Source organism: Erinaceus europaeus, chromosome 11, assembly GCF_950295315.1.
Source record: "Erinaceus europaeus chromosome 11, mEriEur2.1, whole genome shotgun sequence".
Taxonomy (NCBI): domain Eukaryota; kingdom Metazoa; phylum Chordata; class Mammalia; order Eulipotyphla; family Erinaceidae; genus Erinaceus; species Erinaceus europaeus.
Window position 1 is genome coordinate 26,347,759 of NC_080172.1, and position 20,099 is coordinate 26,367,857.

Here is a 20,099-nt window from a genome sequence, read left to right on the forward strand (position 1 = left end):
GGGCTGGGAGGATAACAATGCTTATGCAAGACTTTCATGCCTGAGGCTCTGAGGTCTTGGTTCAATCCCCTATCCCACCATAAGCCAGAGTTGAGCAGTGCTCTGTTCTCTTATCTCTGTCTCTCTCTATTAAAATATAAAAAAATAACTTTAAATTAGTAGTTTCCATGTACAGAATAGGAAAAATTTTGGATGGACTTGAAAGTTGGTATGAAATGCAGAACAGATATTGAGCAGTAGTAACACAAGGAAAGATGAGTACTAGACATGCATAGAACAGAAACTCTTTATTTGTGACGTGAGGCTTTTTAGATGTAGTGATACCTAAGTCATATCTGAAGGGAGTTAACTGATTACTGGAAAAAAGAGTGTCCTATGAAAAATAAAAGTAACATCTTACAATTGGCATACAAGAAAGCGAAAATCCAGTTTTCACTTTGTAATATAAACTAAAACGAAAGAAGAGAATGTGGGGATTTGAAACTGGATTAGAGCCCACCCAACTAATTCCATTTATATTCGACTTCTCTGATGAAATCCAAAGCAGGAGAGAGAAAGAAATATACTCTGGTATGTAGTCTATCTGTAAACTCTGTGTCCTCACAGGCCCATGCAACCTTTGTACCTCCAAACCCATCACACTAACAATTTTTTGTTTTCCAAGTAATTATAAATGACAGTTTCAAAGTAATCATAAATGACAGTTTCAAAGCATTTAGTACTTTTTTCACAACTTTTAATTTTTTATTGACAAATCCAGTAAAATGGGTACTTAATGATACACACAATTCTGAAGTGTGTTCCACTCTTAATATTAGCCTAATGGCATGGAGTCAAGTTTTAAAATTGTATTTTGCTTCTGACTTTGAAAGAATCTTGTATTTTATTTTTTATATAAAATGTTTAATTTCACAAGAGCATGCTAAACTACATGGAGGAAGGGCAAGATACATTAGCTCAAATGGATTCACGTATCTTGTGAAACAAACTGCAAGTGTGACCTCACAGATTTTAGTTGAGTTGTAATTTGCCTTCTTCATTTTACTGAGATTGGCCCTATTACTTGGTAATTCTTTTGTGATTGAAAATTTCACCTGGGATAAAAATGCTTCTATGAGTAAGAATGAAAATCTACTTTAACCATTAAGCAGGACTATAAACATAGCAGGGTCTCTTTATCATTTTGAAAAGATGTCATATCCCACTGTACCAGTTTCTTAATAATACATTTTTTAGTGAAATATAGAATGACTAAGCCAGTTATCACTTCCATTTCCTAATCATCATTGAAAGATTTTATCTTATAGTGATATAAATGTGATTAAAACATAAGCAATAGAACTCCCTAATTATAAGTAATTTTATTAGCAGCACTTATAGTAGAGCAAGGAAAAGGAAGAGCTGTTTATGTCTGATCTAATAAAACATATTTGTGGGGGCCGGGCAGTAGTGCAGCGGGTTAAGTGTCATATATGGCGTGAAGTGCAAGAACCGACGTAAGGATCCTGGTTCTAGCCCCTGGCTCCCCACCTCCAGGAGGGGCAGGGGGGTCGCTTTGCAAACGGTGAAGTAAGTCTGCAGGTGTCTATCTTTCTCTCTCCCTCTCTGTCTTCCCTCCTCTCTCCATTTCTCTCTGTCCTATCCAACAACATCATCAATGGCAACAATAACAATTAATGATAACAAGGGCAACATAATGGGAAAAAATGGCCTCCAGGAGCAGTGGATCCGTAATGTAGGCAAAACAGATTTGTGTTTGCATTAAGAACATATATGTGTTTACCAGTCACACAACTCAAATAGATTTGAAATATTAGGTATAGATAATGAGGACTAAAGTGAGTCATAAGCTTTCTGTTTTGTATCAGCCATAGTATTTTATAAATAATTTGTCTTTATTGAATAGAGCTGTCCAACCAAAGTTTACTGACTAATGTAGGAAGACATAAAATACAGCTTAATATTTCATCTATTCATGTGTAGGAATGTATTAAACAGCAATACCTTTCATGCATTTATATATACATTAGCATACAATCATATATATCTTCACAGTGATATTTGTCAGGTTTTTTGTTTGAAGCCAATTAAAAGCATTGTTTTGTAACTTTTATTTTTAGAGATCTAATAGTATTTACAAAACAATAAACCTTTAGAATATAAAGTTTCACATGCATATATATGTGTGTGTGAGTCGCCACGCCTAACACCAAAAAAAAAAAAAAAAGGAAAGAAAAAGAAAACACCTTAGTTCACAGGATCTAATAGTCAAGTGAGTTTGGTTATTTTTTTCTTTTTGCAATTTCATTTACTTTAGTCACCTATATTACATACATAAGCAAAAAATATCAGTAGTGTTTAAAAGTTTTCTTATCAAAGTACTTTCCTGGAATGTATTTATTTATTGTTTAAAATGAATAAAAAGCTACTTATAGTATCACTGCTAGCAAAATAATAATAGCAGAACTTTGGTTTCCCAAATAAGTAGACCTATTAGATTTCTTACATTTCATAGCACCTACTCAAAATTATATGTATTTCTTTACATATACAATTTCTTTAAAATTACAATCTAGTAGACTCTTATAATTTTTCTTATGAAGACAGCCTTTCCTTGATATAGCTGTAAATTATTATTTTGGTAATATGATGAACTCTGGCTCCTGAATTAATCCAACTGTACTGGGAAAACCATTCATTGAAACATGCTATGAAATCACAACGGCATCATGTTTGTTTCTACTATTATACTAACAGATTACCTATTATTGTTGGTCCTGGAGATAATAAAAGCAGGTGGTAAATAAAATAAATGGGAAGCACATTAATTTTTCATTATTCAGGAAAACCTCTCCCCATAGACCTCTTTCCTCCCACATAGCTCCCAAGGCTTGAAAGCCTGAAAACAACCTTCTCTCATTTATTCTAAGTAATCAAAAGATGATACTATAAAGGCAAAAAAAAAAAAATGTAAATTTGCCATCTTATCGATTTTCCACTCCTTATCTCTTCTCTTCTTTCCACAGGTGATTTCTATTCACTACTTTCCAAGCTACTAGGAGAAAGGGAAGATGTGGTTCATGTGCATAAATACAACCCGACAGAAAAGGCAGAATCAGAGTCAGAGCTGGTAGCTGAGTTTGCAGATGTAGTCCAAAAGAAGGATCTTGGTCCGTCTGATGCCAGAGAGAGTACGGAACATGAGGAAAGGGACAATGCTATTCTTATCAGAGACAGAATTCACAAATTCCACAGACTAGAATCTACCTTGAGGCCAGCAGAGAGCAAAGCTTTCTCATTACAGCATCCCCCACCTGGTGAAGGGACCTGGGAACCAGAACACACAGGAGGTGCGTTTAGGGCTTCTTTGGAAGAGTAAGATGTGAACTGCTCTAATCCACATTAGCAAAATCTGAAGGGAATAAAAACTAAGAAGAACTTATCATTAGAAAAAAATTACTCAGAACTGGGATTTCAGATATCAGCTTTTTTTTTTTTTTTTTTGAGGAGTTTTTGTTTTGTTCCAGTAATACAGAAATTTGACTTCTGTTCTATTGGAGATTCAAGACAAAAACTGCCTGGGTTGTGTTGTGGGGGGAGGCATATGAAATTCAGAATTATGAGGTCTTTTCTAATCAACCTTTTCATTTTTCTTGATGGAAAAAAACTGAAAACTCAAAAAAAAAATAAAAGTCCTATATGCTACCTTCCTTTAAGATCATTAAATTCTTCTCTAAGGAATCTTATGTTTCCAACATTCTCATTCAATTGACTTGTAAAGTATAACCATTTTTGATAACATTGATTTCTTAACTGCCACTATCGATTAGGCTTTAATTGGGAAGTTGGATCTTTATTTCTGAAGGGACCTCCAACAAGTTGGTAGCTATCAAATTTATCTTTATTTCTAAGCAGGGTTGTCTTCCATAATTAGAGGACAATACTTTATTCCCTTCAGGTTTCTGTACCAGCAAGCTATGGATGCCTCATTTTTGTCTCTAATTGTGTTGTGGCCTCTGTGATATTGATTGTGTTTCATGTTACTTGCTAATGTGGAAAGCCAGATAATACAGCATGTAGAAATAATCTTCAAAAAAGTAAAAGATCTGTGTGCATGACAGCTGTCCATGCGTGGGCTAAAATGGCACAGGCTGCTTGCTAGCTTGATGTTTTCAAATACAGCATTGCAGGAAGTCATAAATTATTCAACACCCAGATGATTTTTTAACATGCAGTGTCTTTTGCTCACACGGCAACTTCGAGCATTGTCCATTGGGACTGGTTTAATAGTCTCTATGAGATGTTTACTGATACCTCGATTTTTACCTCTTCATACTTAAACAGTATTGGGCCCCGCTCTAACTCAGAGCGGGGCCCAATTTATTATTACCTAATAAATCTATTTCTCAAGAAGTTATTCCTGGAATCTTTTGATCAGAATTATATATGGTTCTTAATGAAAATTCTAAACTCCTGAATTTTATCAAAGAAGAAGAATTCACATTCCCCTGTGTATATTATCTAGAAATATACAGTCAATATCATAAACATACTAGAGAATCTGTCTGAACCTCTACATTAAAGAAAGTAAATTGGTGGGTGGGGGTATAACATAATGGTTATGTAAAGAGACTCTCATGCCTGAGGCTCTCAAGTCCCAGGTTCAGTCCCCCACATCACCATAAGCCAGAGCTGAGCAGTGTTCTGGTTAAAACAAAAACAAAAACAAAAAAAGAAAGTAAATTGGGATGTAAGGACGATGTGGCTGCGACAGCTGTCACCCCACTGATTGCCAGGGTTGATTTGGCTGATCTGGCTGGCTAGGCGGGTGTCCGCTTCCTCCCTCACCACTCCATGTGTGTCCCTCCCAAAGCTCTCAAAGAGGATGGCCTTCCCCAAAAAGGTCTTCGGAAAAGGGTATACCAGTAGCTACGCTTCCCTACTAGAACCTCCAAACAAGCTCTCAAGAAAGTAAATTGTTAGCCAAATATTAGAGAAATGTATAAGACATATGAACCTCTTTTGTAAGAATACAGTTCTCTTCAAGTGTAGAATTTAAGAGTTGCAACATAACTTATCTTTGTTACTTTGCATTTGAAATATATCACAGTCGTTTGTAGACAAGGTAACTTAACTTGAGGCATTTTATTATTGAACCTATTTATTTTTTCTAAGGAAAAATGCTTAAAATTTTCAAAATACATTTCCTTGTCAAATCTTCTTAAACCTTCCCGGCTCAAAATGTCAGTGCCCCTGAAAAAATATTTCTCCAGAATCTGGCTTAAGAGTACCTGCATTTTACATATGTGGATAGATGTCACTAAAGGAAACAACGCGTTAAGTCATAGAATCATACATCACAAATCCTAACTATAGAAAGGAAATCTGTTTTTCCTTCCCAAAATGATTCATTTTAGTAATGATTCATGGCTCCGATTCCAAAAATGCTTTACATTAAAAAGCAAAATAGCGAAACCATTTTGAAATTAATATTTAGATAAGGTATTCCTAAAAGTCCTTTTTCTGGTCAGTTATTTTTTACCACTGTTTACCATGCCACAATATAGTATTTAACTTTAATTGGAGGTATTCCATTCCTTTGTATTAGAAGGAAGAATAAGATGTGAACTGCTCTAATCCACATTAGCAAAATCTGAAGGGAATAAAAACCAAGAAGAACTTATCATTAGAAAAAATTACTCAGAAATGGAATTCCAGATATCAGCTTTTTTTTTTTTTGAGGAGTTTTTGTTTTGTTCCAATAATACAGAAATTCATTGTTGTTTTTTTAGTTATATTCTTTTTTTTATTTATTTAAGAAAGGAGACATTAACAAAACCATAGAATAAGAGGGGTACAGTTCTACACAATTCCCACAACCCGATCTCCACATCCCACCCCCTCCCCTGATAGCCTTCCCATTCTCTATCTCTCTGGGAGTATGGATCCAGGGTCGTTGTGGGTTGCAAAGGGTGGAAGGTCTGGCTTCTGTAATTGCTTCCCCGCTGAACATGGGTGTTGACTGGTCGGTCCATACACCCAGTCTGCCTCTCTCTTTCCCTAGTAGCCATTGGGCTTCCCGGCTGAAGAGAGTTTTTAGAAAAGAGTTTAACCAAAATAAAGAAAGGAAGGAAGGAAGGAAGGAAGGAAGGAAGGAAGGAAGGAAGGAAGGAAGGAAGGAAGGGAGATAGCAAGAGAGAAAAGACAAAAACAAGGTTCTGTTTATAGATGTTTGCATTCTTAGAGACACACTGAAGACACAGGACTTAACCGTCATTTTTTTTTTAATTTTTTTAATTATCTTTATTTATTTATTGGATAGAGACAGCCAGATATTTGAGAGGGAAGGGGGTGATAGAGTGGGAGAGAGACAGAGAGACACCTGCAACACTGGTTCATTGCTGTGAAGCTTTCCCCCTGCAGGTGGGGGCTGGGGGCTTGAACCCAGGTCCTTGCTCATTGTAGCATGTGCACTTAACCAGGTGCGCCACCACCCAGCCCCTTTAACCGTCATTTTTAAGGGATATTAAAAGCTTCCTAAATTCTGCAAAACTGAAAGAAGTAGTTTTTATTACGCTTTCCACACAGTTTAGTGCTAATACTTTCTTTTTAAAAATTATCTTTATTTACTTGATAGAGACAGCCAGAAATCGAGAAGGTCTGGGGTGACAGAGAAGGGAGAGAGACAGAAAGACTCCTGCAACACTGCTTCACCACTACCAAAGCTTCCCCCCTGCAGGTGGGGACTGCAGGCTCTAACCTGGGTCCGTGCACACTGTAATGTGTGCACTCAACCAGGTGTGCCACCACCCAGTCACATCCTTTGCTCATTCCCTATACGTTAATTAAGTTGACAGTAAGTTTTATTAGGGTCTCATACACTTATAAGATCCTTTACTTTTGCAAATGGAAGCTTCCTGAGGATAGCCATGCTCACAGATGCCTTTGTTTATTAATGCTTTTGAGCCCCTAGTTATGTCTTAACTTTCTTCTTCATTTCATTCCTATGAAATGAAACCTTATAATTAATTCTGGTTTTCTTTCTAACTTTGGTATAAATATTTCTTCAATAGTTTTAGCTAATTATAGTTAGTGCTGGCATTCCTGACAAATAGCAATCCCTGACTAAAATTAGACATCTTTTCCTAACTAGATAAGTATTCAGAAGTGTACAACGGAAGCAACTAGCACATTTGTTTTCACTGTTGAAATCTTTGAATATTTGCATAAGGTTCTTTTCCTTAAGACTCTGTTACCCTACAGTTAAGTCACACTTCCGAGTTGAAAATTGCATTTGTTCTTAACTTTATATTATTTTGTTAGTTCCTATGAAACACAGATAAATGAATGCCCTTTTAAATTCCTATTAAGAATTTCATGTGAAAACAGCATTGGTCTTTCTTAGAAATGTATAATATATTCATTCTTTTAGTGACTTGATATAGTTTTAACAGTAATACTTACTTTTTCTGAAAGTGATAACTTTTATTTTTTCTGAATATATGGTGAAATATAAAACTTCTTTGTAATGAATACAGGAATTCTCCCAAAATAATCTTATAATATAACTTCTGAATTTTGAGCCACTGACACAGTTGAAAGAGTTTGGGAAAGATCATGTATACAAACAAATGTATTTAATTTCCAAATTAAAGCTGCGAGACAGTACTAATAGTGTACTCATTCTTTTTAAGGCTTAGAAGAAACTAAACACAATTTTTTTTATTTCTCCCTGCTTGAAAATGTTAAGTCTAAATTGAATAAAATATATTTTATCAAACAAATCTTTGCTAATAATCTGGAAGTTTTCTTAATAGAGGAATAAGAAATTGTCACCTTTGACATTCATACTGAAGTGTGTCTCAATACTACTATTCTTTTCCTATGAAATGAGAAAAGGACCTTGTATAAGGCAGTATATTTTAGCTTTGTGATATTTATGTAGAGATGGCCATAGACAGGGGAAACATCAATACTGATTCTATATACATACACCACTCACTGGATTCATATGAATCCAGCCTTGATTTGTTTTTTTATTATATAATATTGAAAATCTCCTTTAATAACCTAATACTGAAAAGTATTAACCTTGGAAGCAAAACCACTGATTAATTGAGATAATGTTCACAGAAAAAAAAAAAAACATGAACTCAGTTTTCCTTTAACTATTAGAATTTCTAGTTAACACAGAAACTTTGATCCTAAAAGCTTTAAAGTATTGTCTAGGTAGTATTAATAAATGTGCACTGATTTTTAGTTATATTGAAAAGCATTCCATAATTTTTTGAATTTTAAAATAGCTTTTCTAGTACTTAATAATACTTACAAAAATATGTACTTGCTGCTAAAAATTGCTCATAATATTAGTTTCCTTGCATATCACCTTTCCTGTTGCAAGTGTACCAAAACCAGTTGTTAGTATGTTCTGGGTATTCATAAATTTTATTTTTTTTCTGATTTTTACTGCTATCAAGATTATAACTGGGGCTCAGTGCCAGCACTATGAAACTATCATTCCTGCTGGCCTTTTTTTTTTTTCTATTTTTATTGACTAGGACAGAAATAAATTGAGATAGAAGGGGAAGAGAGAGAGAAAGACAAAGGAGAGAGAGAGAGAGAGAGACACCTGCAGAGGAGCTGTTTCACTGCTAGTAAAGTGACCCGCCTGCAGGTAGGGAGTGGGGACTTGAACCCAGGTCCTTGTGCATGGCAATATGTGCATTTAACTGGGGTGTACCACCACCCAGCCCCCTTCACAAATTTCTTCATAAGGACATGTGTAATATTTTGTAAAATTAATATTTTACTGTAAAATAATGCATTTGTTTTGAACTTTTCTTGTTTTCCACAAGTATTGTTATTTCTGCAAATTCATGAGTATCTAGCACCCAACACCTGTTGGTAGACTACTAAGTAGAAAGACTCTAGAAACCATGATATTGTTTACTATTTTTGCTGAAAATAAATAGCTAACTAGCAATTTATTAAGTCTCTTCAGCTGTGTTTAGCATTGTGTTTGTGGGTAAAAATAGTAGTGTAAATGAATTAAAAAGTTAAAAGTATAGTTAAATTTTAGTTGACAAAAAAGAAAGTTGAGACTGGATATAGATTTTATGTATATATACAAATCAGTTTACTGCATTCTTTGGTCATTACTATGGACCTAGCCCTATTATAGTTGTGTGCAAAGCAGTATATATGACCTGAGACTCTGTCCTTGAGAAATTCTGTCTGATAAGGGTTCCAAAAATCCAATGCCAAGAAATAAATACGTATATCATAATGAGTTCAAGGTTTTAACGGAGCCCGTCCAGAATGTTCAGGAATAGGTGAATTAATAGAATTACCGAGAGTCGGGCGGTAGCACAGCGGGTTAAGCGCACGTGGCGCCAAAGCTCAAGGACCGGTACAAGGATCCCGGTTCAAGCCCGCGGTGAGGTGAGGACCTGCAGGGCGTTCGCTTCACAGGCGGTGAATCAGGTCTATCTTTCTCTCCTCCTCTGTCTTCCCTTCCTCCCCATTTCTCTCTGTCCTATCCAACACCGACAACATTAACAATAGCTACAACAACAATAAAAACAAGGCCAACAAAAAGGAAATAAATAAATAAATATTTTTTAAAAGATGTTTAAAATATATATATAGGTTTACGACTATTAAATGGACAAGCTGAAGTGTTATAAGGATGAATGAACTACAAGCTGAGATTCACTTTAAAACATTTTATCTGAGGAGTGATTTATCCATCTGTTGATCCATCCAGTCATTTCTGATTAAGAATGTTTATACTCTATTCCCAGAGTTCATTTTCAAACTATAATTTTAATCATCCCTTCTCCCCTTGTTTTAAAATCTTTTGTGGTGAGGGCTGGGCAGTAGCTCAAGGATTGGCACAAGGATCTCAGTTCAAACCCCTGGCTCCCCACCTGCAGGGGAGGTCGCTTCGCAAGCGGTGAGGCAGGTCTGCAGGTGTCTGTCTTCCTCCTCTCTCTCAATTTCTCTCTGCCCTATCCAACAACAATGGAAGAAAAAAAGATAACTGGGAGTCGGGCAATAGCGCAGCTGGTTAAGCGCTCCTGGCGCAAAGCGCAAGGACCAGCATAAGGATCCTGGTTCAAACTTCTGGCTCCCCACCTGCAGCGGAGTTGCTTCACAGGCGGTGAAGCAGGTCTGCAAGTGTCTATCTTTCTCTCCCCCTCTCTGTCTTCCCCTCCTTTCTCCATTTCTCTCTGTCGTATCCAACTACAACGACATCAATAACAACAATAATAACTACAACAATAAAACAAGAGCAACAAAAGGAAAAATAAATAAATATTTAAAAAAAAAAAAAAGATAACTGCAGGAGCAGTGGATTCTTAGTGCAGGCACACAGCCCCAGCAATAAAAAAAAAATCTTTTGTTGCTTCCAGTTGTTCATAGCAGCAAATTACTCTTTTTTTAAATTCCTATAATGACAAGCATGATAGAGAATGAATGCTATTTAAGCACCCCATCCACATCCACTGCTATACACAGAACTGTTTTCAAATTCATTCATGCCCGCAGTAATTCTGCTTCCCTTCTGACTAACTCAGTAATTATGTATTAAAATATATAATAATAAGAGTGGCATTTGTATGTGCTCTCAAACATTTCAGAACTCTGTGTTTTAATGCTCCTAGCTCCTAAAATGTCCTTGCAAAATGCTTTCAAATTAGTCATAGTATATAAATCAGAACACCAAAGCTCAGAACTGCATGCTTTCATGGCTAAATCCATATGCCTAGAAAACTCATACATTATACAATATAACATAGGTCTTTGAGTCTGTTCTACTTACCATTCTCCCACCCGACATAAAAAGGTTTCCTGACATAAAGAGGATTCCTGTCCAGATTACTTATAGATCCTGGAACACATTCTCCAACTATGAACATCCTCACTTTGTACATTCTGACCAATTCTGCCTACTTTTTTTTTTAATTTTTTTTCCAATTTTTATTTATAAAAAGGAAACACTGACAAAAACCATAGGATAAGAGGGATACAACTCCATGCAATTCCCACCACCATAACTCCTTATCCCATCCCCTCCCCTGATAGCTTTCCTATTCTTTATCCCTCTGGGAACATGGACCAAGGGACATTATAGGGTACAGAAGGTGAAAGGTCTGGCTTCTGTAATTGCTTCCCCACTGAACATGGGTGTTGACAGGTCGATCCATACTCCCAGCCTGCCTCTCTCTTTCCCTAGTGGGGTAGGGCTGTGGGGAAGCAGAGCTCCAGGACACATTGGTGGGATCGTCTGCCCAGGGAAGTCTGGTTGGCATCACCGTAGCATCTGGAACCTGGTGGCTGAAAGAAGAGTTAGCATATAAAGCTTGCCCACTTCTATACTGGATGAACTTTACTTGCCTTTAAGAGCAAACACAAATGTCCTTCCTCTGAAAAAGCCTCCCAGAACTGACCTTAACCTGACCTTAACCCATTAAGCCTCAAGGAAAATTACAGGATGTCTCTGTCTCCTATGTTCCTGCACTACTTAGTGGCATATGTATTTGGTGTCTGTTTTTTCTCGTTTTATGAGTCCTTCAAGTTAAAAATCATGTTAGTTTGTTTCTATGATTTCAGGATGTCACCTAGAGCTTTACATAGAACAATAAACAGGAAAAACACTGTTTTAGGAAGACCTGATCTAGTTTGTTATACTTAAGTGATTTTATTAAGAAATTAAATGTGTAAAGATAAAATATTTATTGGAAAAGTATTATTTCTTTTTCTACATTTTAAAATATTTGTTCTCACATTTGCATCATCTCAAATTTTTAGAAGCTGATTATACAAGCTCTGTACTTGCCTTTCTTCCTTGTCTTCAGTGCCTGTCTTGGAAGATTTCACTAAATGTTGCTACATCCTCCAGAGTGTGAGAAGGAGAAATGAGATTCAAATTGCTGCTTTTCTGCTTCTTAGCATCACTGTTGAAGTCTTGGAGAGAAAAAGAAATACTGACACTGACACACTAAATTTCATAGTATCTTTCTATCTTCAGCATAACTACTTTATACATTCTGTCTCTTTATTCATGAGCATGTTTACAGGAAGAATGAACAAAATGAGCACAGATATTTTCTAACTAGAAATATATTCTTATCAGAAATTCAAATAACTTGGGAATTATTCAATAACAGTTTATAGAGTTTCTGTCATTTTTCCTTTCATATTAGAAAACAGTAAAATATAAGCAGTAAAAGAGAGTCTTTCTACTATCAACTTTATAGGCCTACTAAAGTTGGAAGCAAGGAGAATGATGTCTCATATAGTTCTCTAATCAATAAATGATCCATTATAGGTTGTAATGTGCATTGAACATTCAGAATTTACACGGAAGTTAAGTAGGTGATACAGAACAGTCAATAGGTTGATGGATGAGTGGATAGAGTGATAATAGGCTTACAGCTTATGCTTGCATTTTTTTTTACAATGCTTAAAAGTTCTACATGAAAATAATACCATTCCTATTTCTATTTTTTCCCCAAAAACTTATTTAACTTAAGAATTTTATCAACCCCATATTTCCTCATTAAAAACAATGATTTAAAAAAACTTGGTTTTTATATCAACTTACTGACAAGAAAATAGAGCATTTACTTGTGAAGCAAGTTCACAATCACCTACGTAACTGTATAACTGATAAAGATATCTGTTATGTGCATGTGATGTATTTTACGTAGAGCATGGCTTGGTTTGGTTTTTTTGTTTTGGTTGATTTTGTTTTGTTTTTGCATCTGGTGACCTTCACTACCGCATGAGTTTCGTATTATTACCAGGACTATTCTTGAGATTATACTTACTTCACACTAAATGGATGGATTTGCCTTTTAGATTTCCATGTAGAAGAAGCACTGGATTGGCCAGGCGTATACCTGTTACCAGGACAAGTTTCTGGAGTTGCTCTGGATTCTAGGAATAACTTGGTGATTTTCCATAGAGGTGACCATGTTTGGGATGCAAAGTAAGTCTTTTTTTTTTTTTTAAGAATAAATGAAAATAAAATTAGCAGATGTCACATTTTTATTAGACTAATAAATTAGAAAATTATCAAGGTTTTCTCTCTCTCTTTTTTTTTTTAGATTTATCTTAATGAGAAATAAGAGAATGTGTTGGGGGAGGTAAGGGGATGGGGCGAGAGGAAAAAACCAGAACATTGCTCAATTCTGGTATATTGAGGAGCTACAGATTCTGTCTTGGAACTTTAGAGCCTCACACATGCAAGTTCTGTGCTATAACACACTTCAATACCTCTCCCACCCTCTAGGTTCTCTTTTGAACTTGATTTTGGGGAATCAAACCTAATTATTCCTTTAATGTGTGATTGCCACAAGTATCAAAAAAAAAAAAATCTTATGCATGGGGCCCCAGATGGTGGCGCACCTGGTTAAGCACACACACCACAGTGCACAATGACCCAGGTTCAAGCTCCTGGTCCCCACCTGCAGGGAGAAAACTTCATGAGTGGTGAAGCAGGGCTGCAGGTGTCTGTCTTTCTCTCCTCTCTCAATTTCCCTCTATCACTATCCAACAATAAATAAATTAAGTGAAATTTTAGGAAAGAAAATGAAAAAAAAATCGTATGCATGTTAAAACAAAATTAGGACTGAGAAATAACACAGCCTGGTCGAGCACAGAACCCACATGCCTGTATCCCCAAAGATCCCAGGTTCAATCCACAGCTACTCCATATGTCAGTACTGCGTGGTGCTTTGGTCTCTCTTTTTCTTCTGTCATTCTCTCTCGTAATAAATACATTAAGTAACTAGGAATAAAAATAATACAAGCAAATATTTTCACAAACAAGTTTATGGAAAGAAGACAATAGCAATCTGTGATTACCTGTGTTTATGATTTTACTCCCTATTCTTTTAAGCTTACTTCACATAACTAAGTATAATGATATTAAAGGTAGCTAAGGAATTGGTAAGTAAAATTACAAGATTTTAAAGAAAGTCAATATGATGAGCAATTAACTAAGAAAATTGTTGTTATTTTAACATATTGGGTGTAAATCAGTTTTATGGTCATTGAATTTCTTTTCTATCAACTTCTTCCTGATAGTGATAACCGTCAGGATTCTAGAAGCTTCAAGCAGTTTGCCCACACTATTGTATTATTCAAATTTTCTCTTTATGAACAACACAAAACTTTTTAAAATTTCTTTATTGGGGGATTAATGGTTTACAGTCTACAGTAAAATACAATAATTTGGACATGCATAACATTTCCACATATCAATACAATCCTCACTAGGTCCTCCTCTGCCATCATATTCCAGGACCTAAACCCTCTCCCCAACTCCAGAGTTTTGCTTTGATGCAGCACATCAACTCCAGTTCAAGATCTGCTTAGTGTTTTCCGTTCTGATCTTGTTTTTCAACTTTTGTCTATGAGTGAGATCATCCAATATTCATCCTTTTGTTTCTGACTTATCTCATTTAACATGGTATCTTCAAGCTCCATCCAAGATGGGGTAAAGAAGGTGAATTCACCATTTTTAATGGCTGAGTAGTATTCCATTGTGCATATAGACCACAAATTACTCAGTCACTCATCTGAATAACACAAAACTTAATGGTGGGATCTTTGAGAATCTCTATATTATTATGTCATCAACAAACAGTGATTGTTTGATTTATTCCTTTCCAATATGTAGTCTTTTGAGATCTCTTTCTTTTTGCACAGTCTAATTGCACTGGCAAGGGCCTCCAGGACAGTTTTGAACCATAGTGTCAGTGGGCATACTTGTCTAGTCCCAGATTTTAGAGGCAAAACTTTCCCTCACATACTTTCTTTTTTTTTTTAATTTTTTATTTTTTAAAAGGAAACATTGACAAAATCATAGGATAAGAGGGGTACAGCTTTGCACAGTTCCCACCACCAGACCTCCATATACCATCCCCATCACTGATAGCTTTCCTATTCTTTAACCCTCTGAGAGTATGAACCCAAGATCATTGTGGGATGCAGAAGGTTGAAGGTCTGGCTTCTGTAATTGCTTCCCCAATGAACATAGGCACTGACAGGTCGATCCATCCTCCCAGCCTGCCTCTCTCTTTCCCTAGTGGCTTTGTATATTAACTCTCTTTTAAGCCACCAGGTTCCAGATGCTAGCGGATGCGATCAGACTTCCCTGCACAGACAACCCTTTCCTTAGTGGGGAAGGGCTCTGGGGAAGCAGAGCTCCAGGACACATTGATGGGGTTGTCTGTGCAGGGAAGTCCTTTTCATATTTTCGCTCGAAGTTTCTCTTTCCAGCCTTTCATGTTCTCTGCTACCTTCTTATTTATTTTTTTATTATTATTTATTTTATTTTATTTTATTTTACCAGGGCACTGCTCAGCTCTGGTTTATGGTGGTGTGGAGGATTAAAACTGGGACTTTGGAGTCTCAGGCATAACCATTATGCTTTCTACCCTCCGCCCTCTGCTACCTTCTAATAGGTATTTTTGGTAAAATATGTGTAACATTTGTCAAGTGATTTCCATTAATTTGTGTTTTAGAATATTTTACTGTAAGTACATCCAAATATTTTATTGTAAGTACATTCTCATTTAAAAATCTGCTCCATAACACAGAAGATTATTTCAAATCTTCTGAGTAACCATTTGTATTGGCACATATTTACATGTGAATGGAAATTTGAACTATCTTCCCAATTAAATGTAGTTAATCATATCTTTATAAAGATAGGATCTCCTTGAAGGATTTTGAATCTGCATTAATAGTTTAATTGTTTTACCTTCTTTTTCTGAGATGACCATTAAACTTTAGTTAAACCTGCATTATCACATAAACATGTGTGGAATTTCCTTTGTGCAGCTGAAGACAGAATTTAGTCAGCACTTGAAAGCTTATTAGTAGCTTTGTTCCTGTTTAATTGTCCTTTCCAGTTGTCATATTTCAAAATAGAATCTGAGAAAGCGATCACTTCAGTTTTCATATCAAACAGTTGAACTCAATGTGCCGATTATACATCTGTTACATCATCTTAGTCATTATTGAACATCTAATGGTATTTTAACAAGTGCTTTTAAAAGCAAACTATTACTATTCATTGTAGCATATTCTTCATCTAAATGAGTATTGCCACATTGTCTGCATGGATTTCTAGCCACATTTTACCAGACAAGAAAATTACAGCATCATTTTCTCCCGTTGATACTGTTTCAGCTGGCTAAAGCTAAGTTGGAAAAAGTCCAATTTTCCATTTTAATTTGATACTCATTCCCAGTAAATAGCAGAAGCTGAATTGTTTCCTAGAAAAGAAATATATTCTAAAAAGGGCTGGGGAGATGACACAAGACTATGAAACAAAAGGAACATAGGAACATTTACCATGGACTAGGCCGTTGTGCACCTGGCTAGGCATACACATTGCAGTGTGCAAGGCCCCAGGTTCAAGCCCTTGGTCCCCACCTGTAGGGGGAAAACTTCATGAGAAGTGAAGTAGGGCTGCGGGTGTCTCTCTGTTTATTTCATTCTCTACAGTTTTTCTTTGTCTTTACCTAATATATACATACATAAAATTTATTTTTAAAAATCTTTAAAACAAACAAAAAACATTTACCATGATTTATATGCTAGTCTTAGCTGAAGAGTAATTTGGTTCTGATACCCAGTTTTCACCCAGAAAGACAGGACCATGTGTAAATAGATTCCAGTTTCCAAGACCCTCATGTTTAGCCTGATAAAAGGCACCCATAACAATAGGGTATTGTAAAGGCAAGCCTTCTTCAGGTAGACTTGTTGATTTATCTCACTAAATCTGCTTGTTCTTTATTTCTATTTCTACCTTTTCCTTTTAACAGAATTATCTATTTTACCTTGTCTCCCCTATTTTGCCTTTGGCCTTTAGCATTCTTTGCAGTGTATTGTTTTATGGATATTCATTTCTGACACAGATCTCTTTGCTTTCAACAATCTACTTTTTTATTCATGAAGAGAATTAGTAGATTGTTCTTTTTTAAAAGTTTATATTTTTTAATTTTTTTCTATTATCTTTATTTATTTGTTGGCTAGAGACAGGCAGAAATAAAGAGGGAAAGGAAGGTTAGAGAGGAAGAGAGAGACACTTGCAGCACTGCTTCACCAGTCATGAAGCTTTCTTTCCCCTTACAGGTGGGAACCAAGGGCTTGAACCTGGGTCCTTGTACGTTGTAACATGTTCACTGAACCAGGTGTGTCACTGCCCGGCCCCTGAAGTGGATTGTTCTTTAGTTTTCTTTTAATAAAACAGTTTCAGATTTCTGGACTTGACTTTGAATGGTCACACATGATTGTCCTCCCTAATCCATAAGCCACATTATGTAGAATAGACTAGGTTCATAGTATTTCTCTCAACTTACATTGAAAATGGATTCCAGAAGAATTTAAAGAAGGGTGCTGTCTTTGTTGATCTCACAGCAGCCTATGACACAGTCTGGCATCTTGGTCTCCTAGTCAAGATCTCAAGATGCCTGCCTCCATGGGTGGCCAACACTATATCATTTCTTCTCCAAAACAGAAGATTCCGGGTACATCTCGGTGACAAGTCTAGCAGATGGAGACTTGTCTCAAGTGGCCTCCCCCAGGGCTCTGTTCTGGCTCCTACGCTATTTAATATTTACATCAATATCCTCCCAGAAACTTCTTCAAGGAAGTTCATCTATGCCGATGACATCTGCTGTGCAACTCAGGCATCCAAGTTCGACATCCTCGAGGAAACACTCACGAAAGACATGTCTCTGATATCTGATTACTGTAAAAAATGGCGACTAATCCCTAGCACTGCAAAAACGGTATCATCTGTTTTCCATCTACACCATGCCTCGGCCTCGCATGAGCTTAATGTGCAGCTTGGCGATACGAGAATGCGGCATGAAGCCCAGCCAAGTCTATCTTGGCGTTACTCTCGATCACACTCTGTCATTTCACGAACATCTCATAAAAACTGCAGCAAAGGTGGGCACGAGGAATAACATCATTGCAAGACTGGCCAGCTCCTCATGGGGCGCAAGCAATTCCACACTATGATCATCATCTCTGGCATTATGCTATTCCACTGCAGAATACTGTGCCCCAGTATGGTTCCGTAGCCCCCATGTCCACTTGGTCGATTCCAAATTATATTCCTCCATGAGGATAATTTCTGGAACCATCCGTTCCACCCCGGTTCCATGGCTGCCAGTTCTTAGCAACATAGCCATGCCAGATATTTGTCAGGATGCGGCATCATCTAAGTTCATTTCCCACGTCTACGCTCGACCGGACCTGCCAATATACGCGGATATCTTCGCTCACCCTGTCCAATGCTTGACATCTCATCATCCAATCTGGTCTCCTACGCCTACACTGAACTTCTCTGTTCCAGACTCTTGGAAACAGAGTTGGCAGTCAGCTGAGGTAAAGAACAAACACCTCATCACAGACCCCTGCAAGCGTCAACCCGGCTTTGACCTAGCACGTTATGATTGGGCCCTCCTTAATCGCTATCGAACAGGCCATGGCTGGTGAGCGAGCCACTATGTTCCATCGCTGGGGAGCCAGAGATGACCCGAACTGCCCCTGCGGCTACGGACAGACTGACCCACATGGTCAACGACTACCATCTCTCCAGATTCAAAGGAGGTCTCGAAACTTTACATCAGGCTCAACCTGACGCTGTTAACTGGCTACGGAAGAAGGGCAAACGCTAGAAGAAGAATAGTATTTCTTTGTTCTCATCAAATACCTAGTGACTGTACAAAGAAAAAAAAAGTCAACAGCTTCCTGTAGAAATTTGATGTGCTGATGAGAGACAATGAATTTTTTAATTTATTTATTTATTCATGAGAAAGATAGAAGAGAGAAAGAACCAAACATCATTCTGGTACATGTGCTGCCAAGGATTGAACTCAGAACCTCATGGTTGAGAATCCAATGCTTTATCTACTGCGCCACCTCCTGGGCCACGACAATGAAAATTAAAGATTGGGTAAAAGTTGTGTTTTTGTTATTGCCACTATCTGAATAAAGTAGTAATGAATCATATTGATTTTCCTTGGAATCTTTGCCATTCTGATAATGTACGCATTCACGATATCCTTTTGTGTATCTTTTTAAAAATCTTTTTATTTATTATTGGATAGAGACAGAGAAATTGAGAGGGGAGGGGGAAACAAAGAAGAAAAGACACAGAGAGTCACCTGCAACCCTGCTTCACCACTCATGAAGCTTTCTTCCTGCAGGTGGGGGGCTGGGGGCTTGAACCTGGGTCCTTGTGCACTGCAGTGTGTGCGCTGAACCGGTGTGCCACCACCTGGCCCTTTCAATCACAATATTCTAAGTTCCATGAAGGAAGCCCTTTTTTTTTTTTTTTTTAAGGTGTACTAATTGGTACAAGAAAGAAAGAGAACAGACTACTGTCAGCCATGGTATGTGTATTGTACATTGTGGCATGAAACCAGGGGCTTAAGACTTCCATGTTCTACACTGTACTGCTGAGTTATCTCCCCTGAACAAGACCAGTACAGCTATCAGTCAAATCTTAGAACTTTATATTTCCAACTTTATAGGTATCAAAAAGTTCTTATAGTTAATAATAAGCTAGTAATGATCTTTAATTAATACTCAGTACTCTAAACAAACTTTCAATAGGTCATTCATCAGTGAGTAGTCTTTTTGAATACCCTTCATTCCCCTTTGATTGTCCTGATCAACCCTTATTCCTTTTCTCCTCCTCCTCCATTTCTTCTCTTTGTTCTCCTCCTCCTTTTTCTCTTCTACTTCTTCTCCTTCTCCTTATTATTATCATCATCATCATCATCATCATTATTTACCAGAGAATCACAGTCCTGGATTATAGTGATTTACGAGATTAAACCTGTAATTTTCGGTATCTCAGGCATGAGAGTCTCTTTGCATAACCATTCATTATACTATCTCCTCTGCCCTTAGTCATATTATGTGAAATAAGCATGGCAACCAGAATAGTAATAATCATAATAAATCACCTGAAAGATGATTGTCATTCTTCCTTTTCCTTTCCTATTTGCACTTTAATTTAGCTTCTTTGATAAATTTCTTCAATTCAGAAATAGGTA

General features: G+C 36.8%; 1 protein-coding gene across 7 annotated transcripts in view; it reads left to right on the forward strand.

The window, feature by feature from the left end:
• The window catches only part of PAM (peptidylglycine alpha-amidating monooxygenase), a 359,693-nt gene that overhangs the window by 300,146 nt on the left and 39,448 nt on the right, over window positions 1–20,099 (forward strand). For 5 of the 7 annotated variants that reach the window (XM_060201208.1, XM_007526805.3, XM_007526804.3 and 2 more), the window contains exons 15-16: window positions 3,027–3,350; window positions 12,868–12,997. In XM_060201208.1, coding sequence (XP_060057191.1) covers window positions 3,027–3,350; window positions 12,868–12,997 — 454 coding nt within the window. The remainder of the gene's footprint in view (window positions 1–3,026; window positions 3,351–12,867; window positions 12,998–20,099) is intronic. The other 2 variants (XM_016189874.2, XM_007526807.3) reach the window with 1 other exon arrangement.